Source organism: Triticum dicoccoides, chromosome 6B, assembly GCF_002162155.2.
Source record: "Triticum dicoccoides isolate Atlit2015 ecotype Zavitan chromosome 6B, WEW_v2.0, whole genome shotgun sequence".
NCBI lineage: Eukaryota > Viridiplantae > Streptophyta > Magnoliopsida > Poales > Poaceae > Triticum > Triticum dicoccoides.
Window position 1 is genome coordinate 305718002 of NC_041391.1, and position 23429 is coordinate 305741430.

At 52.5% G+C, this 23429-nt stretch overlaps 1 protein-coding gene across 6 annotated transcripts in view; it reads left to right on the top strand.

Moving 5' to 3' along the window:
• Nucleotides 1-23429, top strand: part of LOC119322379 (probable magnesium transporter NIPA2) — a 62144-nt gene that overhangs the window by 1772 nt on the left and 36943 nt on the right. For 4 of the 6 annotated variants that reach the window (XM_037595874.1, XM_037595877.1, XM_037595878.1 and 1 more), the window contains exons 3-4: nucleotides 6603-6784; nucleotides 6961-7017. In XM_037595874.1, coding sequence (XP_037451771.1) covers nucleotides 6652-6784; nucleotides 6961-7017 — 190 coding nt within the window. In that variant the 5' untranslated portion in view covers nucleotides 6603-6651. Of the gene's footprint in view, nucleotides 1-6343; nucleotides 6397-6602; nucleotides 6785-6960; nucleotides 7018-7100; nucleotides 7193-23429 lie in introns of those variants that run through there. The other 2 variants (XM_037595876.1, XM_037595879.1) reach the window with 2 other exon arrangements.

The following is a 23429-nucleotide window of genomic DNA, read 5'->3' on the forward strand; positions in this document are numbered from 1 at the left end:
AAGGAGAGCTTGTGGTTGGAGTGATGGGCCACCGTTGTCTGAACGTACGGCTGTAGCTTGACGAAGACGGAGTCCCCAACGACGAAGGAGCGATCAGTGCGTTTCTTGTCAGCTTGGCTCTTCATAATGTTGCGCGCTCGATGCAGGTGTACTTGCTGCATGTGCTTGCGCTCTTCAAGCCAGTCTTTGAGCTGCGGCAGCTTGCATGTAGAAGCGGCTTCGTTTCCCCAATGGCGTGGCTCGTGGCCATAGAGAGCTGCGAAAGGAGAAGTATTGAGAGCAGAGTGAAAGCTGGAGTTGTACAGAAATTCCGCGAGAGCCAAGTATTGGTGACACTTGTTTGGGTTGGCGTGGGTGAAGCATCTGAGGTATATCTCCAGGCACTGATTGACGCGCTCCGTTTGCCCATCTGTTTGCGGGTGATATGGCGTGCTCATATTGAGTTTGGTGCCGATAGTTTTGAAGAGTTCATGCCGAAAGCTGCTGGTGAACATGGGGTCTCTGTCAGAGACTATTGCTTCAGGGAGGCCATGCAGTTTGTAGACGTTCTCCAGATAAGAGTGGGCCACCTTTGTCGTCGTGAATGAATGGCTTAGAGCAAGGAAGTGGGCGTAGCGGGTGAACTTGTCGACCACGACGAGAATGCAATTGAACTTGCCTGAAGAAGGAAGGCCGTCAATGAAGTCCATGGTGACCACCTTCCACGCGTCATCTGGGACTGGGAGAGGTTCGAGCAGGCCGGGATATCGAACGCGCTCTGGCTTGGCTTGCTGGCACACGGAGCACGACTGCACATACTGCTTGATATGCTCTTTCATTCTGGGCCATGCGAACAGATGGCGGAGGCGCTTGTAGGTCACTGGTACTCCCGAATGGCCGCCCATTATGCTGTCGTGGAACGCGCGGAGCACGCGTTGTTGCAGAGAAGGGGAGCCTCCTAACCAGATTCTATCTCTGAAATACAACAAGCCATCGCACATGGTGAAACATTTCTTGGGGTCTGTTCGCCTGTCAAGATCACAGATGATGTTCCGCACTTGTGGGTTGGTTCCATAGCTTGCCACGATATCATCCAGCCAGGCAGGTTTGCAGACTGAGATAGCTTTAATGGAGGCATCCGGTGCACGGCGGGACAGAGCATCAGCGGCTGAATTGGTCGGGCCTGGTCGGTAACAAATTTTGAACCTGAGACCAAGCAATTTGGTGAAAGCCTTTTGTTGCCATGGGGTGGACAAGTGCTGATCGTCCAGGTGCACTAGGCTGCGTTGATCGGTGCGGATAATAAACTCTTCATTGAGCAGGTATGGGCGCCACTGTTCGATTGCCATCAGAATCGCCATGCATTCTTTCTCATATGTAGATAGCCCTCTGTTCTTGTGGCCCAAGGGCTTGCTCATGTACGCAATGGGCTGTTCTTGTTGGGGTACTGCTCCCACTCCATAGGCGCAAGCATCCGTATCAATGGTGAATTTCTTGGTGAAGTCCGGCAACTGTAAGACTGGTGCTGTGACTAGCTTCAGTTTCAGGGTGTTAAAGGCTTGCTTGAGTATCACTTGTCCAAACAAACTGTTGGCGTTTCTTGAGGAGATTGAAGAGTGGCCGGGCAATGATTCGAAAATGTTGGACGAACTTACGGTAGTAGCCGGCGAGGCCGAGGAAGCTGTGCACCTCTTTGACGCAAGTGGGAGTTGGCCATTTTTGAATTGTCTGAACTTTGGATCAGTAGAGACGCCGTGCTCGTTGATGACGTAGCGAAGGTAGGCAATCTGTTTCTGTGCAAAGGAACACTTGGACTGCTTCACTTGCCAATGATCTTCCCGAAGCAGCTGTAACACTTGTTTGAGGTGTTGTATGTGATTGGTCAGTGTCTTACTGAAGGTGAGGATATCGTCAAAGAATGATAGGACACAAACGCGATTCATGGGGCGGAGGGTGGTGTCATGGCGCCATTGAATGTTGCTGGACCTCCGGCGACGCCGAATGGCATGACGCAAAATTCCCAGTGCCCTGAGTGAGTTTGAAATGCCGTCTTGTATTCTTCCCCCTCTGCCATACGTATCTGGTGGAATCTTGCGTGCAAGTCCAGTTTAGAGAACCATTTGGCGCCTTCCAGCTCGTCCAAAAGTTTATCGATGATAGGCACTGGATACTTGCTAACCACAGTCATGGAGTTCAGGCGCCTGTAATCCACGCGGAGGCGCCAGGGGCCGTCTTTTTTCTTGACTAGTAGGGCTGGTGAGGAAAACAGGCTTGAGCTTTTTTGAATCACACCGGCGTCGAGCAGTTCCTGAACTTGTCGCTTGATTGCCGTCTTGAGCTCAGACTTGTATCTGTACGGGCGCGAATTGACCGGTTGGGTGCCTGCCATCGAAGGAATTCTGTGGTCGCACTCGTGACGGGGCGGAAGGCCGCGCAGGTCTTCGAAGACATCAATGAACTATTCTAACAGGCACATGATCTCCATTGGAATTGGTGTGTTCGCTATGCCATTCGCATCCAGAGAGTTAAGGTGGATGACATGGGCGACTGAGCCTTGCTTGCAAGCCTTGAGCAATTCTGGCACTGAGATTAGGGAGCGTTGTGTCTGGTCTGACGACACCGTTGACATTTTCAATTGCCCGCTTGGTGTTGTGACTGTCAGATGTTGCTCGATCCAATCAATGTTCATAGGGCTGTGTTTGCGTAACTATCCATTCCCAATATAGCGTCATACGCACCTAGCTTGACAACTTTGAAATCAGTCTTGAACTCATGCTCTTGCGCAATCCAAGGACAGTCAGGAATATAGCGAGTGCATGGAATGGTGGCGTCGTCTGCAACGCGCACACGACAAGGGCGCGGCAATAGAGTAACACCCGAGAGCTTGGAGGCGAATGAACTGTCCACGAAGGAGGTGGAACTGCCGGAATTGACCAGGAGCAGCACTTCATGCCCTAGCAGCCAGGCCTATAGTTGCAGAACACCAGGGGCAGACGAACCATCTTCAGCCTAACTGGAAATGGTGCAAAAATTTTCTTCGTCAGAAATCAGCGAATCTGGCGGCGATTCTAATGCATCATCGTCTAGGCTGAACATGGCGAGTAGTTCATCCACAATATGTATCTGCACTGTAGGTGGGCACACGTGGTCCTTGCCCCATCGTTCGCCGCACTTGAAGCAGAGTCCCTTCGCGCGCCGGAAGGCGCGGAGGGCGGCCACCTTACTGGCTTTAGGCGTAGCGCGGGCGGTGTCTGTGCTACGCCTCTCTTCAGAGTTTGCCGTAGGCGTCGCAGGTCGCACGAAGAATGATGGTGATGCCGTTCTGGAAGCTTGGCCTTGGCCTCGATTTGGCGTGGGAGAAGCGCCTGTACGGTAACTCGCCGTCGGCCACTTCCTCTTGAAGTAGGGCCAACGAGCATGCCGTGTCCAGGTCCGGTGGTCGCTGCACGAGCACCACTGCTCGAATGTCCGATCGCAATCCCTCGACAAAGCGCGTCAGGAAAAAAATACGGGTGAGTAGATTCAGAATATGAAATCAGGTGATTCATCAGAGAATCAAATCGTTTGATGAAATCGGCGAGAAAGGTGGTTTGTTTGATAGCATAGAACTGGCGGATAAGCATCTGATGCTTATCGCGCCCGAAACGAGTACAGAATAGAGAGGCAAAGGACTCCTAGTCCAATCCGAGTAGTTTTTTTTTTGCGCATATTGCAGCCTGATGTCTGCTGGACCGGAGAAATTTAGAGTCGCCATTGGTTCTCTCACCAGGATCTCCTCACTGTTTTTCTCATCAGGATCCTCTCCTTGTTTTTCTCTCACAAACACGCACGCAAGGAATTAGTATTAAACTCTATGACCCTGACGCCCCCGCGTCGTCCGGATGGACGGCACGGGCGGCGCCCCCAATCTACTCTGGCAGCCTCCTCCTTCGTGCTTCTTCCCTGGCTGCTGCTGGACGACGCCGTCAGGCAAAGCCCGCGCGGCCGACGGCTACCTGCCCAAGGTGCTGCTTGATGGCGGTGACTGGTTGATTCGAGCAGCGTCCATGGTGGTTAGCTGCATCATCACATGCATGGCGAGATGGACTGCATTGCCTCAACTTCCGCGCATGTGATTTGATCGCAGCAGAAGACGGATCTTGAGGTGGACTGCATCGCCTCCTCGTCCACGCGTGTGATTGGACTGTAGTGCACGACGGACCCTCCACATCTTGCCATCTATGGGGGCTTGATCGTGGGCCTCTGGTGCTGATGATGCCTCCTCTACATCGCTGGTTGGCGCACATTAGAGAGGATGTCCACCATTGGTGCTCACTATGCTTGCCGCTGGCCTAATCGGCTCGGCAGTGGACATCGACTTCATAGCTACGGTGATGGTTGCCAAAGGCGCGAGGTGGCTTTGACGCTTGGAGCGCGTAGGTGGCTGTTTTGTTGGCGGCTGCTCGTGTGTTGTAGGGTGGAGACCATAAGTGGAGATCTTTCACGAAGTGGAGGGGGATCCACGAAGAGCGCGAAGAACAAGAGGGGAAATCACAAGAGGGACACTCAAAAACAAGTCCAATCACACATCCACTAGACCAACAAACACACAAGATTCACAAGGTACAAGAACAGTCAAAGGGAAATAGGATACATGGTGAAGTTCATCTCAAATCCAAAGGAGATGAGGTCTTGATGATCTAGATAGATCCTTCCCTCATGGGGGTCTTGAATCCCTAAGGATCTTCTCCAATGGAGGTCATGATCTCCATGGGAGAGGGTAGATAGGAGCAAAGCTCTTAATCATATCATGTACTTTGCTAACCCTAATTTTGAGCTAGGAGATGACTATTTATAGACTAGGGGAAGTTTGGGGGGTAAATGGGGGTACATGGGTCATTGGGCCCTAAGTGCACGCAGGCACAACCGGAGGGGTCCGGGCACCTGGGATAAAGGGACCGGGCACCTGGGGTGGCGCGTGGGAAGGGGGCCGGGCACCCGGGGGTGCGGGCACCCGGTGGTGAAAGCCCGGGCACCCGGGGTGGACAGGCAGGCTGCGCCCTTTGGGGCCGCCGGCCCGGGCACCCGGGGTGGTCAGAGTCCTCCGGTGCTTCGCGTCTTGGGGTCCCTCTTCCTCCTCCCTTCTTGGATGGTGTAGATGTTCTCTTGTGCTTGAACTTCTCGTCGTTGACGAAGCTCCAAGCTCCGGTAATACCTATGCATGTACACGAGAGGGATGTCAAGTAGTATACCTTCCTCAAAGGGGTCAAGTGAACATGTGTAAAGGAGATGATTAACCTTTATGTATGTGAAGTAGATGTCGCACGTGTCACTTGTCGAACGGACTTTTGACATGGTGATGTCCGTAGGATGCTCCGCATTATCCCCTCCCACTTGGGAAAGAGCCGACCTCGGATCGAAAACCAAATCACATGGGAAAGAGATGGCGTCGCCTTGTAGAAGTGAATGTTCACCAAGTACTCATAGTCTTGAAGCTCAAAGTTGGCACTCTCCAATGTCGCACCGGCTCGTGATTCCTTCAAAAGGAGCAAGAACAACAAACACTTGTAAAAACAAATGTGGTTAGCATTAGTGCAAAACCAAGCATTCAAGTGGTGATTCACCGAACAAGTGTTGTCATCATGCATATCATATGGTGTGACAAAAGATTGTGTCATGTCAGGTAAGCATATGGATTGAGCACAATCAAGGGCATCATTGAAACAAGCATGTAATTGGGAGGTAGAGATGCTAAATGTGTGACAAGAGAATGAGCATCTCCCTCATGGTCATAGCAAGCATGCATTAAGCGCTCAACAAATGGTCTATGGTATGCGTATGAATCATTCACAAGACCAAATAAAATAAAGTGTCTAAACACATGGATCAAGTGCAAGACAATCCAAGCATAACTTGCATAGGGTGTAGTGAAGATAGTGTGGCACTCAACATAATAGAAAGAACAATTGTTCATCATGTGAGAGGCAATCAAGTCAATCATGTGACAAGCATGGAAATAGATGCCATCAACCACATGAAACGAGCAAGTATGAATCATGGGTGATGCAACATAGACAAGCATATCAATCATGTCATGCAAACTAGTAGTGCGAAGATGCAACATACTAGAGAAAATCATGGCAAGCATGTCATGTGGGCAAATAATAGGCATATGTAATGCGCATGACATAGGACAAGCATGAAAACAAGATATGATCAAAGGATCATCATAGGCATTGGGCACAAAACAAACATGGCGATAACAAGCAATATCTTCACCAAGCTTGCAAATACACATACAATTACTAGAGTCAATCATCATGTGTAATGCAAAGCATGGGTCACAAATGCATGGTAAAGGCATAGTAATGAGCATATCATGCAAAGTTCCTTCTCATGGTGGACTGACACTGACTGTAGAAACTTCAGCAATTAAAGGTTGGTTTCTTTCGTTATGACATCTTTGAAACATAACATTGGGTGTCTTTATTAGTGCAAAAATTTGTTCTTGGCAGTTCAAGCAAAAGCAACCTGAGGTTGTAAGTTTCTATTGAGCAAGGAAGATTGAGCTATTCTTTAGCAGTTCACTATATGCAGTTTCTCCTTCTATCTTTCCTTACCCTTTCTTATTCTTTGGATTGCAGGAATTGGTTCCTGGGTTATTTTAGTTTGTAAAAAAGTATTTCCTCAAATATGGTGGCCTCTCTAGATAATGTGAGAGGCTTGACTTTAGCCATGTCATCCAGTGCATTCATCGGTTCAAGCTTTGTAATCAAGAAAATTGGGCTGAAGAAGGCTGGGGATTCTGGGGCAAGAGCAAGAGCAGGTTATGCCTCTTCTGACACCTACGTGATCAGATCAAAGACTTAATTGCATAGCATCGTTAAGTGAATCCTTAAATGCCTTTGAGCCTTACGCAATATGAATGATATGTACGATATCTATTGAGATTTTATATAGTATAACTTAATAATTTCGATTTCTTATGCTAATGCATTGTAGGTTCTGGAGGTCATTCATACTTGTATGAACCATTATGGTGGCTGGGAATGGTCACTAGTAAGTGTGGATTAAGATAATGCTTTTGAAGCAATTAGCACTGTACTATAAAATAATGAAGTTAGCTATACTGCTTATTGCAGCCGACTACAATTCTGCTCTCTTTTTTCTTTTCGTTTGTGCTTGAAGATGGGCAAGACCCATACCGGTTGAACACCCCCCCTCAAGATGGATGGTAAATATCTATCAACCCCATCTTGTCACATGCCAAGTTACAGTCCTTTGATCTTAGTCCCTTTGTCAAGCAATCTGCAATCTATTGCCCAGAGCTGACATGAGTAAGGCTGATGATCCCAACAGCAAGTTTCTCCTTGACGAAGAAGCGATCAATTTTCACATGTTTTGTCCTATCATGTTGAACTGGGTTATTGGCGATGCTTATAGTTGACTGATTGTCACACCATACTCTCAAGTGTCCCTTCCTAAGAAGTTTCAACTCGCTCAGCAGGTTCTTCACCCATAACATCTCTCAACCCTTGAGATAACGCTCTATACTCAGATTCTGCTATTGATCCAGACACAATTGTCTGTTTCTTGCTCCTCCATGACACCAAAATTCCTCCCACAAACACACAGTAGCCCGAGGTTGATCTTCTATCATCTTGACAGTTGGCCCAATCAAAATCACTATACCTATCCACCTCAAGATGTCCACTCTTCGCAAACCACAACCCTTTTCCCGGAGTGCCCGTCAAGTATCTTAGTATTTTGTGCACTGTATCAAGATGCCTGCTCCTTAGTTCATGTATGTATGCTCACCACATCCACGACATACGTGGCCTGGTATGACCAAGTACAATTACCTCCCAACTAATTTATGATAATCTTATTCACTAGCTTCACCCGAGTGAGCTTTCACTTGATGATTTTGTCCAATTGACGTAGGGGCTGCACGACATCCCATCATGCCCATGCCACTCAAGAGATCCAATGTGTATTTTCGTTGGTAGAAAGATATCCCTTCGTCCGTCCGGGCCACGGCGATGCCAAGGAAGTATTTTAGGTTACCCAAATCCTTTACCCGAAACTCTTTCCCTAGACACCCCTTCAATCTCATATTTCCTCATCTCCAGTGATGATAATATCATCCACATTAACTGCAAGAATGGTGATCTTCCGGTCAGAGTGTCTATGTTTGGTATCGAATCGATCTATTCACTCTATCTCGGATACAAGTATCAAATTCGATTACAAACAGCACTCTCGCTGTTCTTGTGGAAAAAGAAGAAGGTAGGTGGGGAAAGGGGGAGAGAGCCGCCGTTCGTTCTGATCCTTCTGGATGCCGCTGCCATCGTCGCTCGAGGGAATAAGGAGTCAACGGTGACGCGTGACTCAGTGGCCCCATTTTGGCCTGACGAATCTTCTGTTGGGCTGTGCGATCCTCTTGGGCCTGCTGTCGATCCGCCTTGCCACCAGGCCGTCGTTGGTAGTGTGTCTTGCTGCCGCGGCAGCACTCTTGTCGTGCGCTGACATCCCCTCCTCCTTGAGAGCTGGCTTATCCCCAAGCCAGGAGCATGGGGTAGCGGTCTCACATCATCTTGGCGTCTTCCCAGGTGGTGTTGAGGATGGAGGGATCGGGCCAGCGCACGAGGACTTCTTCACGTCGTCCTCGCGGGGTGTGGCGCCATCTTGTATTGATGATCTCGACCGGTGTCAGGGGTTCGTCCGTGGGGGTTGGCAGCGTCGTCTCGACTGGTGTAGAAGCGGACAAGGGTCGGCGGAGTTGCGACACGTGGAAGACAGTGTGCACCTTGGCGTCGGCGGGAAGCTCGAGCTCGTAGGCGATGGGGTTGACGACGCTGATGATCCTGTAAGGCCCGAAGTAGCGGAAGGAGAGCTTGTGGTTGGAGCGACGGGCCACCGTTGTCTGAACGTGCGGCTGCAGCTTGACGAAGACGGAGTCCCCAACGGCGAAGGAGCGATCATTGCGTTTCTTGTCAGCTTGGCTCTTCATAATGTTGCGCGCTCGATGCAGGTGCTCTGTGCTTGCGCTCTTCAAGCCAGTCTTTGAGCTGCGGCAGCTTGCATGTAGAAGTGGTTTTGATTCCCCAATGGCATGGCTCGTGGCCATAGAGAGCTGTGAAAATAGAAGTATTGAGAGCAGAGTGAAAGCTGGAGTTGTACCAAAATTCTGCGAGAGCCAAGTATTGGTGCCACTTGTTTGGGTTGGCGTGGGTGAAGCATCTGAGGTATATCTCAAGGCACTGGTTGACGCGCTCCGTTTGTCCATCTGTTTGTGGGTGATCCAGCATGCTCATATTGAGTTCGGCGGCGATAGTTTTGAAGAGTTCGCGCCGAAAGCTGCTGGTGAACACGGGGTCTCTGTCATAGACTATTGCTTCAGGGAGGCCATGCAGTTTTTAGATGTCCTCCAGATAAGAGTGGGCCACCTTCGCCGCCGTGAATGGATGGCTTAGAGCAAGGAAGTGGGCGTAGCGGGTGAACTTGTCGACCATGACGAGAATGCAATTGAACTTCCTGAAGAAGGAAGGCCGTCAATGAAGTCCATGGTGACCACCTTCCACGCGTCATCTGGGACTGGAGAGGTTCGAGCAGGCCGGGCTATCGAGCGCGCTCTGGCTTCGCTTGCTGGCACACAGAGCACGACTGCACATACGGCTTGATATGCTCTTTCATTTTGGGCCATGCGACCAGATGGCGGAGGCGCCTGTAGGTCACTGGTACTCCCGAATGGCCGCCCATTATGCTGTCGTGGAAGGCGCGAAGCACGCGTTGTTGCAGAGAAGGGGAGCCTCCTAACCAGATTCTATCTCTGAAATACAACAAGCCATCGCGGATGGTGAAATGTTTCTTGGGGTCTGGTCGCTTGTCAAGATCACTAGATGATGTTCCGCACTTGTGGGTTGGTTCCATAGCTTGCCACGATATCATCCAGCCAGGCAGGTTTGCAGGCTGAGATAGCTGTGATGGAGGCATCTGGTGCACGGCGGGACAGAGCATTAGCGGCTGAATTGGTCGGGCCTGGTCGGTAACAGATTTTGTACCTGAGACCAAGCAATTTGGTGAAAACCTTTTGTTGCCATGGGGTGGACAAGTGTTGATCGTCCGGGTGTACTAGGCTGCGTTGATCAGTGCGGATAATGAACTCTTCATTGAGTAGGTATGGGCGCCACTGTTCGATTGCCATCAGAATCGCCATGCATTCTTTCTCATATGTAGATAGCCCTATATTCTTGGGGCCCAGGGGCTTGCTCATGTACGCAATGGAGTGTCCTTGTTGGAGTACTGCTCCCACTCCATAAGCGCAAGCATCCGTATCAATGGTGAATTTCTTGGTGAAGTCTGGCAACTGTAAGATTAGTGCTGTGACTAGCTTCAGTTTCAGGGTGTCAAAGGCTTGTTGAGTATTACTTGTCCAAACAAACTGCTGGCGTTTCTTGAGGAGATTGAAGAGTGGTTCGGCAATGATTCCAAAATGTTGGACGAACTTGCGGTAGTAGCCGGCGAGGCCGAGGAAGCTGCGCACCTCTTTGACGCAAGTGGGAGTCGGCCATTTCTGAATTGTCTGAACTTTGGATCAGTAGGGACGCGGTGCTCTTTGATGACGTGGCCAAGGTAGGCGATCTGTTTCCGTGCAAAGGAACACTTGGACTGCTTCACTTGCCAATGATCTTCTCGAAGCACCTGTAACACTTGTTTGAGGTGTTGTATGTGATCGGTCAGTGTCTTACTGAAGGTGAGGATATCTTCAAAGAATGATATGACACAGGCGCGATTCAAGGGGCGGAGGGTGGTTTTCATGGCGCCATTGAATGTTGCTGGACCTCATGCGACGCCGAATGGCATGACGCGGAATTCCTAGTGCACCGAGTGAGTTTGAAAGGCCGTCTTGTATTCCTCCCCCTCTGCCATTCGTATCTGGTGGAAACCTACGCGCAAGTCCAGTTTAGAGAACCATTTGGCGCCTGCGAGCTCATCCAAAAGTTCATCGATGATAGGCACTGGATACTTGCTAACCACAGTCATGGTGTTCAGGCGCCTGTAATCCACGCAGAGGCGCCAGGAGCCATCTTTTTTCTTGAGAACGGGCTCGAGCTTTTTTGAACCACACCGGCGTCGAGTAGTTCCGTCTTGAGCTCAGGCTTGTACCTGTACGGGTGCGAATTGACCGGTTGGGCGCCTGCCATCAAAGGAATTCTGTGGTCGCACTCGTGACGGGGCGTAAGGCCGCGCGGGTTTTTGAAGACATCAGTGAACTATTCTAACAGGCGCAGGATCTCCATTGGAATTGGTGTGTCCGCTGTGCCATTCGCATCCAGAGACTTAAGGTGGATGACATGGGCAACTGAGCCTTGCTTGCAAGCCTTGAGCAATTCCGGCGCTGAGATCAGAGAGCGTTGTGTCTGGTCAGACGACACCGTTGACATTTTTAGTTGCCCGCTTGGTGTTGTGACTGTCAGATGTTGCTCGATCCAATCAATGTTCATAGGGTTGTGTTTGCGTAACCAATCCATTTCCAATATAGCGTCATACGCACCCAGCTTGAGAACTTTGAAATCAGTCTTGAACTCATGTTCTTGCGCAATCCAAGGACAGTCAGGAATATAGCAAGTGCATGGAATGGTGGCGCCGTCTGCAATGCGCACACGGCAAGGGCGCGGCAACAGAGTAACACCCGAGAGCTTGGAGGCGAATGAACTGTCCACGAAGGAGGTGGAACTACCGGAATCGACCGGGAGCAGCACTTCATGCCCTTGCAGCCAGGCCTGTAGTTGTAGAACACCAGGGGCAGACGAACCATCTTCAGCCTGATGGGAAATGGTGGACAAATTTTCTTCGTAGAAATCGGCGAATCTGGCGGCAATTCTGACGCTGCATCGTCCAGGCTGAACATGGCGAATAGTTCATCCACAATATGCATCTGCACCGTAGGTGGGCACACGTGGTCCTTGCCCCATCGTTCGCCGCATTTAAGGCAGAGTCCCTTCGCGCGCCTTCCGACGCGGAGGGCGGCCACCTTACTGGCTTCAGGCGTAGCGCGCGCGTCGTCAGTGCCGCGCCTATCTTCGGAGTTTGCCGTAGGCGTTGCAGGTCGCACGAAGAATGATGGTGATGCCGTCCTGGAAGCTTGGCCTTGGCCTCGATTGGCGTGGGAGAAGCGCTCGTACGCTAAATCGCCGTCGGCCACTTCCTCCGGAAGTAGGGCCAGCGAGCACATTGGGTCCAAGTCCCGTTGTCGCTGCACGAGCACCACCGCTCGGATGTCCGGTCGCAATCCCTCGATAAAGCACGTCAGGAAAAAATACGGGTGAGTAGACTCAGAATATGAAATCAGGTGATTCATCAGAGATTCAAATCGTTCGATGAAATCAGCAACAAAGGTGGTTTGATTGATAGCATAGAACTGGCGGATGCTTATCGCGCCCGAAACGAGTGCAGAGTAGAGAGGCAAAGGACTCCCAGTCCAATCCGGCTAGTTTTTTTCTGCACATATTGCAGCCAGATGCCTGGTGGACCAGAGAAATTCAGAGTCGCCATTGGTACTCGATACGAGTTATGGATCAAAAACATTTGGAAATACTGTTCATAAAGAGTTTTCCAGAGTTGAGGGTTCTCGCCGGTGAACAAGGGAAGATTCACGGTCGTTGGCAACTGTCCCATGGTGGCGAGCATGGAGGACGAGAAGGGAGGTGGTGGGGGAGGAACGAGCGGAAGGGAAGATGCACCCTTGACCGGGAGTGCACCGGTGACTCTGTGGTCACCGGGGTGCCCCCCCGGTGAGATCGACGTCGCCCCGTGGTCACTTGGCCCGTGGAGGCTTCCTCGCGCGGCGAGAAGAGGCGGCGGAGATGGAAGCAGGGGCGCCGCTCCACTCGACGAGTGCGGTGCAACCGCTTGCAGCGAGGCGACCGTGGTCTCAAGCTTGGTGAAGCGGGCTTCCAGGTCAGGCTTCCAGCAAAGCAGATCATCGATCTGCGACGTCTGCACCTGCAATTGCTTGAGGACGGTGGCGGAGTCGTTCTTCGCATCTTGGTTGGACCTCACATCATCATCCATGTTAGTGCCCGTTGGATCACCATCAGTATGGGACACAACCCTTCCCCCTCTTGACGATCTATCACAGAGTGTAAGTGGGCAAGCTTTTCAAACAACAAAGAGATCTGTTGGCTCACCACAAAATGGCTTAGACCCCCTGAAGGTGACATCCATACTTACAAACCTGCGTTTCTCAGAGGGACACCAACATTCATGTTATGGATGCAACTTATCTCTATTGCATCCCCTAGGTGGTATGAAACATTTATCCTATATATATGTTGTATGTTTCCTACCACCTAGGGGTGGTTACCCTCATGTGAGTTTTGTATGTGGTAGTATCTGTCAAAACTGAGAGTATGTATGTGCAGTATGTAGTATAAGAACATTCGGGTAGCATATATCCTACTTTTTAGGTAGTATGTACTACTTTTTTAGTATATTGTTTTATACGTACCAATATGAAGGTATTTTCAACAACAACAACAACAACAACAAAGCCTTCAAGTCATGGCTCTGGCACATGGATAGCAAGGTTCCACGCACCCCTGTCCATAGCCAGTTCTTTGGTGATACTCCAATCCTTCAAGTCTCTCTTAACAGACTCCTTCCATGTCAAATTCGGTCTACCCCGACCTCTCTTGACATTCTCCGCACGCTTTAGCCGTCCGCTATGCACCGGAGCTTCTGGAGGCCTGTGCTGAATATGCCCAAACCATCTCAGACTATGTTGGACAAGCTTCTCTTCAATTGGTGCTACCCCAACTCTATCTTCTCGTATATCATCATTCCGGACTCGATCCTTCTTCGTGTGGCCACACATCCATCTCAACATACGCATCTCCGCCACACCTAACTGTTGAACATGTCGCCTTTTACTCGGCCAACACTCAGCGCCATACAACATTGCGGGTCTAACCGCCGTACTATAGAACTTGCCTTTTAGCTTTTGTGGCACTCTCTTGTCACAGAGAATGCCAGAAGCTTGGCGCCACTTCATCAATCCGGCTTTGATTTGATGGTTCACATCTTCATCAATACCCCCATCCTCCTGCAGCATTGACCCCAAGTATCGAAAGGTGTCCTTCTGAGGCAAGGCAGGCACCACCTGCCCATCAAGGCTAACCTCCTCCTCACACCTAGTAGTAATGAAACCGCACATCATGTACTCGGTTTTAGTTCTACTAAGCCTAAACCCTTCCGATTCCAAGGTTTGTCCCCATAACTCTAACTTCCTATTTACCCCCATCCGACTATTGTCAACTAGCACCACATCGTCCGCAAAGAGCATACATCATGGGATATCTCCTTGTATATCCCTTGTGACCTCATCCATCACCAAGGCAAAAAGATAAGGGCTCAAAGCTGACCCCTGATGCAGTCCTATCTTAATCGGGAAGTCATCAGTGTCGACATCACTTGTTCGAACGCTTGTCACAACATTATCGTACATGTCCTTGATGAGTTATATTGATCATGTCTTTTGACCTTCTATATTCTTGTCTTTTGCCATTCTCTTGTACATGTATATATGTTGGCTTTTGCCTCCTAGTAATACAAGTTGCTTTCCTAACACTTACCACCAACAGCAAGCAGCAGCAGTGCAATGATCACCCTCACTTGCAAGCAGCCGAGCACGAGCAGTAAAAAACTTCAGCAACAGCAGCAGCACGCAGCAGTCACTGCCTTCTTCTCCTCTGCAAAGAGCAGCAGCAACAACGTGCAGCCTCCAGGAACCCCACGCAGGCGCACCTGCTCCTTTTCCTTCACTGGCCCGGATCATCTGCATGCAGCAGCAAGGTCTCCTGCCCCCCCTGTCAAGCAGCTGCACGCAGCAGCTACACTGCCAGCGCTCTCGTCACCTGCCTCCCTTCATGCAGCAGCAGCACAGGATCAACGCCAGGAGGAACAACAGCCAATACAGCAGCAGCAGCAGAAGGCACCTTTTCCGACGTCTTTCCCTTGCCTCCACAGCCATGAAGCCCTGCCGCGCCGCCTCGCAGACCACCCCCTCTTCAGCCAGGTCTGCCGCCGCATTCCCATCAGCCCCTGTCGTCAGCGGCATCTGATGCCATGTTGAGTCAGGGAGGGTCTCACTTCTGCGTCTCTTTCTTCTCTGGGGTCGGATGGTGTGATGTGTGAAGCTCTTGCACCTCTTCAGACACTGGCTGGCACAACCTCTTCTAGGTCAAAGCCATGGGCCTGGGCCACATGGGCTTTAAGTGAAGATGGGCAAGGCCCATACTGGTTTAACATTTTGTAACTCATTGTTCATAACTAAGTTAGGCTACACAACTTCAGTAAGTTGAATACATGATATTTGTTGTATTTGTTTGTTTACCTTAACCATAAGTTTTTTTAAACAAGAACTATTTGGATGCTGGGTTAAATAATATTTCATCATATAAATGCTACGAGTAGCATCAAAGTTTTGTAGCCTCTCCCCAGATAGGAAGACTTGGACAACTTCATATCATTAGTGTTACATGCCTTCTCTTACAGTATATGATTTCAGTTAAAATATAAAAAGATTTAGGAGTTTCTTCTTACATTTAGAAATCCTCTGTGAAATACCAGACTTACAATTACTAGTAGAACTTGCTCAATAATTAGGACATCTATTCTGTTCTGTTGGAGAACACAGCAGTAAAGTTATTTTGGTTTCACAATGCGGGGGTCTTTTTAGAGAGCCTCTCCTAGCTTATCTCTAAGAAGATATATCGGATTGGTTTCATCTCATCGGTTTATTTGTGGTTTTTCATCGTTTAGTAAATCTTTGACTAAAGTGACCGCTAATACATTTTTTTTGACAAAGGGTGGATTTTATTAACTCAAAAATGAAGCATCAAGAGGATACAAACACAATGAATACACACCCGGCCTCTGCATAACTAGGATGCACACAACCAACACCACAACACTGATGGATAAGTCTGTGTACTAGGGTCTTTGTGGGGCTGCAACACATGGTCCTTGTGGCAGTTAGGAGGATAAAATCCTGGACCATCAAGGACTGGCTGTTAGGATAGAGTTCTGTTCTTGACCATCAAGGACTGTGAGTTATCATCTTAGACTAGCATCTTAGCAGCATCTTAGCATATGCTTGGCTGGCTAGCAGCCTATAAATATGTATCCCCAACCCCTCAGGTTGGCATGGCATTGTGTGAGAAATAAACCAACGAAAATTGTCCCAACTCTCCTAGTGTCATCCACAACTATCAATGCTCAGGTTGAAAGGTCTAACAAGTGGTATCAGAGCCAGGTTATCTTGTACCTTGAGCATTTCCTGTGGGCAGCCTAAGTCGGTAGCAGCAGCTGCTCCGTCTGCCTCTGGTTACCTCCCTCCCTCCGGACTGTCAAGCAGCAGTTCGTCTTCAACAGCCTCCTCTTCACGCAACAGCCCCCCTGCAGCGAGCCATGTCTACAGGTCGCTCTCAGCACACGGCTACCTCGAGCATGCGGCGCCGACAGGAGGCCGAGCGCCCCGCGGCAGAGGAGCGTGAGCGAGCAGCTGTAGCAGCAGCTGCTGCGGCAGCAAGGGTGTCGAGGCTGGCTGCAGCGGAGGTAGAAGCAGCCAGGGCGGAGGTAGAAGCTGCAGCGGCAGCAGACGCAGCACGCGAGGCTGCGGCGGATGCCAAGGCACTCCGCGGCGGCTCCGACAGCTACAACAGCTCCGCGGCTGCGGACGACGGCGTCGATGCAGATCGCGCCAGCGCCAAAGTGGCGCAAGAGCGGACGGCGCAGTGGGCAGCCGAGCACGCCCACGCTCCAGGTGCAGGCGTGCACCGCGACGGCGGCTGCAATGACCAGGACCGCGGCCTCTACGAGGTCCGGACTGTGGTCAGGGATGTTGGTTCCAGTGTTGGGTGGCCCACCCTCACTAAAACCAACTACGTCGAGTGGGCCGAGATCATGAAGATCAGGCTCCAGGTGCGGCGCCTATGGGAGGCAGTCCAGGACAGCAACGTCGACCACCTAGAGGATCGACGGGCGCTGGACGCCCTCATCGCCGCAGTCCCGCCCGAGATGCAGTTCTCGCTTTCCAACAAGCGGACTGCCAAGGAGGCTTGGGACGCCATCGCCGCGGCACGCATCGGCAGCGATCGTGCTCGCAAGTCCACCCTGCAGGCACTCCGTAAGGAGTGGGAGAGCCTGGTTTTCAAGCCAGGTGAGGACGTTGATGACTTTGCTCTCCGTCTCAACACTCTGCTGCAGAAGTTGGTGCAGTTTGGCGATGCCACCTACACCAAGGAGAGAGCTGTCGAGAAGCCTTTTCGGTGCATCCCCGAGAAGTACAAGCAGGTGGCTCGGTCGATCGAGTCTTTGCTGGACCTCTCCACGATGACGATCGAGGAGGCGATAGGTCGCCTCATGGTCGTCGACACCGACGAGCCACAACCTTCCTCGGCACCCATCACCACCGGCGGGAAGCTGCTCCTAACTCGGGAGCCGTGGGATGCCAGCCTTGGTGACAGGAAGAAGGGGGAGCCTTCTTCCACGACGGGCGGCCGCAAGCGTGGCAAGCAGCGTAAGGCGCGAAGAGGCCCCCCGGGCAGGGCACAAGGACGTGCCGAGGGTGACGCCCGCGGAGGCGCCAAGGACGGCGTCGCTGGCAAGCCCAAGCCAGCACAAGACAACAGTTGCCACAACTGTGGCCGGTTTGGCCATTGGGCCAATGAGTGTCGGCAACCACGACAAGGCCAGGCTCATGTCGCACAGGCGAAGGAGGAGGAGACGGCTCTGTTCATGGCGCATGCAAGCATTGAGCTACCTTCAGCGACTCCAGTCGCAAAGGCTTTCATCCATCTCAATGAGCCAAAAGCACACGCTCTTCTCGGCGATGGCTCTGGGAAGGACAAGACTACAGGGTGGCGCCTCGACACCGGCGCCACCCACCACATGACCGGGCGAAGGGAATTCTTCGCCGAGCTCGACTCCGATGCGCGAGGCTCCGCCAAGTTTGGGGATACCTCCGCTATGGAGATAAAGGGCGTCGGTTCCGTCATCTTCACCACCAAGACAAGAGAGCATCGGCTGCTCACCGGTGTTTACTACATCCCCGCGCTAAGGAACTCCATCATCAGCTTGGGAGAGCTGGATGAGAACGGCTCACGCGTGCTGATTGAGCATGGGGTCCTACGCATCTGGGATCGCCAGCGTCGCCTTCTCGCCAAGGTACCCAGAGGTGAAAATCGACTCTACGTCCTTGATGTGCAGGTGGCACAACCGGTCTGTCTCGCGGTCCGTCGGGACGACGAGGCGTGGCAGTGGCATGAGCGCTTTGGGCACCTTCATTTTGAGGCCCTGAAGCGTCTAAGTGCCAAGGGGATGGTGCGAGGCCTTCGACCATGTGGAGCAGTTCTGCGACATCTGCGTGCTGACGAAGCAGAGACGACTCCCCTTTCCCCAACAGGCGAGTTTTCGGGCCAAGGAGAAGCTGGAGCTCGTGCACGGAGACCTGTGCGGCCCGGTGACGCCAGCCACACTAGGAGGTCGACGCTACTTTTTACTGCTCGTCGACGATCTCTCCCGCTACATGTGGGTGATGATCCTCGGCAGTAAGGGAGAAGCGGCGGACGCCAACAGGCGCGCGTAGGTTGGTGTGGAGGCGGAGAGCGGCCGCAAATTGCGCGTGTTGCGCACTGACAACGGCGGCGAGTTCACGGCGGCTGAATTCGCGTCGTACTGCGCCGATGAGGGCATCCAGCGCCACTACTCCGCGCCGTACAGCCCGCAGCAAAACGGCGTCGTCGAGCGGCGCAACCAGACAGTTGTGGGGATGGCTCGGGCTCTCCTCAAGCAGAGAGGGATGCCGGCTGTCTTCTGGGGAGAGGCGGTGCTAACGGCCGTCTACATCCTCAACCGCTCACCTACTAAGGCACTCGACGGCAGGACTCCGTACGAGGCCTGGCATGGGCGGAAGCCGGCGGTCTCTCATTTGCGGGTTTTTGGCTGCCTTGCGTTCGCCAAGGAGCTCGGCCACATCGGCAAGCTCGACGACAGGAGCACTCCGGGGGTCTTCATCGGCTACGCGGAGGGCTCAAAGGCCTACCGCATCCTCGACCCAAAGACACAACGTGTGCGCACGACGCGAGACGTCGTGTTCAACGAAGGGCGAGGGTGGCAATGGGACAAGGCGGTGGACGACGGCTCGACGCCGACGTATGACGACTTCATTGTCGAGTAGGCCCACCTCAAGGAAGCTGGGGGAGCAAGCAACTCCTCTTCGCCGGGCACTTCTACCCCGGCCCCCAAAACTACATCGACTCCTGCGCCTGCTATGCCGACGACACCACAACCGGCGACGCGGCATACTCCAGCCCCGGCGGTCACCACTCCGGGCTCGTCTTCATCAGCACCAGCTCACGCAGAGCACAACCCGATGAAGTTCGCTTCCCCGCTCACTCGAGGAGCGTATCGACGCGTGGCATGACGGCGAACCGCTGCGGTACCGTACGATGGATAATCTGCTCGGCGACCAGCCGGTGCCGGGACTGGTGCCACGTGACCTGGAGGCGCAGCTACAGCTCGCGTGTGAAGACGGCGAACCACGGTCCTTTGCAGAGGCCGAGAGAGACGCGGCATGGAGCGCCGCGATGCAGTTGGAGATGGATGCGGTCGAGCAAAACCGCACCTGGGAGCTCGCTGATCTCCCTCGAGGTCACCGCGCAATCACCCTTAAGTGGGTGTTCAAGCTGAAGAGGGATGGAGCCGGCGCCATCATCAAGCACAAGGCTCGCTTGGTGGCCCGAGGCTTCTTGCAGCAGGAAGGAGTCGACTTCGACGACGCTTTCGCTCCCGTGGCACGGATGGAGTCCGTGCGACTTCTCCTTGCTCTGGCTGCCCAGGAGGGCTGGCATGTCCACCACATGGACGTCAAGTCGGCATTCCTCAACGGCGACTTGAAGGAAGAAGTCTACGTGCATCAGCCACCGGGATTTGTGATCCCCGGCCAGGAGGGCAAGGTACTCCGCCTGCGCAAGGCTCTCTATGGCCTACGGCAGGCACCTAGGGCGTGGAACGCCAAGCTGGACTCCACGCTAAATAAGATGGGCTTCGAGCAAAGCCCGCATGAGGGGGCCGTCTACCGACGGGGCAGTGGAGGAAATGCCCTGCTGGTGGGCGTCTATGTTGACAACTTGGTGATCACCGGCACCAAAGATGCAGAGGTGGCGGCGTTCAAGGAAGACATAAAGGCCACCTTCCAGATGAGTGATCTAGGGCTCCTCTCCTTTTATCTAGGGATTGAGGTGCACCAGGATCACTCCGGGATCGCGCTTCGACAGTCCGCCTACGCCAAGCGCATCGTTGAGCTAGCTAGGCTCACCGATTGCCACCCAGCTCTCACTCCGATGGAAGAGAGGCTGAAACTGAGTCGCGACAGCACGACGGAGGAAGTGGACGCTACGCAGTACCGACGCCTTGTGGGGAGCCTTCGCTACCTCGCCCACACACGGCCGGACTTGGCCTTCTCCGTCGGCTATGTCAGTCGGTTCATGGAGCGACCGACGACGGAACACCAGCAGGCAGTGAAGAGGATCGTCCGCTACGTAGCAGGGACCTCGACCACGGCCTCCACTACCCTAGGTGTCCGGGGGCGGCACACTTCGTCGGGTACAGCGACAGCGACCACGCCGGCGACATCGACACCAGCAAGAGCACGAGCGGGATCCTTTTCTTCCTCGGCAAGTGTCTCGTGAGCTGGCAATCAGTCAAGCAGCAGGTGGTGGCCCTGTCCAGCTGTGAGGCTGAGTACATAGCGGCCTCCACCGCCTGCACTCAGCGCTCTGGCTCGCTCGACTGCTTGGTGATCTTCTCGTTCAAGATACCAGAACGGTGCAGCTCCTGGTGGACAGCAAGTCCGCCCTGGCTCTGGCAAAGAACCCCGTTTTTCACGAACGGAGCAAGCACATCCGACTGAGGTATCACTTCATCCGCAGCTGCTTGGAAGAAGGGAGCATCGAGGCGAGCTACATCAACACCACAGACCAGCTCGCATACCTGCTCACCAAGCCTCTTGGGAGGATCAAGTTCCACGAGCTTTGCTCCAGGATCGGGATGATTCAACTCTCCCACAAGACGACGTACAAGACTTAGGGGGAGAATGATGGATAAGTCTGTGTACTAGGGTCTTTGTGGGGCTGCAGCACATGGTCCTTGTGGCAGTTAGGAGGATAAAATCCTGGACCATCAAGGACTGGCTGTTAGGATAGAGTTCTGTTCTTGACCATCAAGGACTGTCAGTTAGCATCTTAGACTAGCATCTTAGCATATGCTTGGCTGGCTAGCAGCCTATAAATATGTATCCCCAACCCCTCAGGTTGGCATGGCATTGTGTGAGAAATAAACCAACGAAAATTGTCCCAACTCTCCTAGTGTCATCCACAACTATCAATGCTCAGGTTGAAGGTCTAACAAACACACACTAAAACACGATGGCTAAGCCAGAAAAAAGAAAAAAACCCCAAAGGGATCAAATCCACGATCCACAATCTATAGCAATGACCATATCCGCACCAACTATCATGACACCACAAGGACAATGATGTTCTTCAACAGCCAACGCCTTCAGGAAGGGAGCGAAGTGACCGTTAATACATATGACTTGCAAGTCTAAATGACTAGATTGTTGCAGTATTTATTATTCTCTGTTTGCCTTCATTAGTTTTTTTCAAGAAAACGCAAAGTGATTTTTGCGTTTCATTGCATTGAAAAGGTGAGAGTGAGTACATGCCTCCTAGGAGGTTATATTTACAGAGTCCTAGCGCCTCCGATTAGTAGACATCCCAGGAGGCGGGCAAGACTACCCGCAGCCCCTATGCCCCAGCTTTTGCCCAACAGTTGGCCTCGTCTTTAATCCTATCAACTAGCGCATCTATCGCGGGTCTTGCATTGTCGAAGACGCATTCGTTCCTCTGTTTCCAGATCTTCCTGGGGACGAGAAGTGTGATCGATTGCAGAGCTTTGCGTAGTGTAGGAGGGGTTTGTGCCTTTGTACGCAGCCACTAGTCCATCAAGGTGATTTCGTTGGCTGGCGGTTGGGCAGGTATATGCGCCCAGTCCAGGATGATGTGCCAAGTCTGCTTAGCAAATGGACACGCCAGTAGCAGGTGTTGGATGGTCTCCGGGTCTTGGTCGCAAAGGAGGCACCTAGGGGGTGCTGCAGGCCGCGGCTGGCCAGCCTCGACGCCGTCCAACATCGGTCCTGGTTAGCACATCAGGTACTGGCCAATCTCGTGTATCCCGATTTGTCCCCTGGATATCGCGGGCCCAAGTGTTCCTGTCCAGGCCTTCTGCCACTATTCTCGTCTTGCGTCGCTGCTTGGGGATGCATTGGTATAGCATGGGGGCTATCTCACGGACAGATTGGCCGTTTATCCATCGGTCGTCCCAGAAGAGTGCTGTCCGGCCATCGCCGAGCATCATAGTGGTAGATGCGAAGAACAGTGCGCGCTCCTCCTTGGAGAACTGGAGATCAAGGCCCTGCCATGCGCGGTCAGTGTCTGTGCGGGCAAACCACATCCATCGCAGCTGTAGTGCTAGGCCTGCGCGCTCCAGATCGCGGATCCCAAGGCCAACATATTCCACGGGGCGGCAGGCGTGGCGCCAATTGACATGACAGTGCCCTCCGTTGGTGACGGCGCGCCCGGCCCACAGAAAGCCACGCTGGATTTTCTCTAGCTGCTTCAGTGTCTTCTTGGGTGGGGCAAAGACGAGCAGCTGATGAACTGGGATAGCGCTCAGCACCGACTTGACCAGTGCGAGCCTCCCGGCTTTGTTCATGAGCCAAGCTTTCCATGTCGGGTGTCGGGCGGCCACCAGTCGACGAGGGGCTGTAGCTGTGCAGCAGAGGGTCGACGGAGTGTTAACGGGATACCAAGGTAGGTGATGGGCAGCTCAACCACCGGGCATCCAAGTTGGGTGATCATCTCGGCCGTCGCGGGTTCGCCATGGAGGTTGGTAGCTGAGCTCTTTGCATAATTCACCCGGAGCCCACTAGCTCGGCCAAACAGGGCTAAGATGCCCTTGATGGCTGCCATGTCGTCCTGGGTGGCATGGCAGAATATCATCACATCGTCGGCGTAGAGTGAGATCGCCGAAATAGCTCGTCTGGGGTGTAGCGGCCGTAGTATGCTGCAGTCGTGGGCGCGTCGCATGAGGCGGTTGAGGGTATCAGACAGCGAGCACAAAGAGCTGCGGGGACACGGGGTCTCCCTGGCGCAGACCGCATCGGAGCCAGATTGGTGAGCCGGGTTCGCCGTTTAGCCTTCATTAGTTTCAGTTTCTACTTTATAAGTGCATAAGGACAACCTCTAGTGAAGTTCAAATTGACATTTTTTAATAGTTATAATTACAGCCATTTCATCTGTAACAACATTTGTAGCATGGAATGGTTGCTGAAACACTCTTGATGT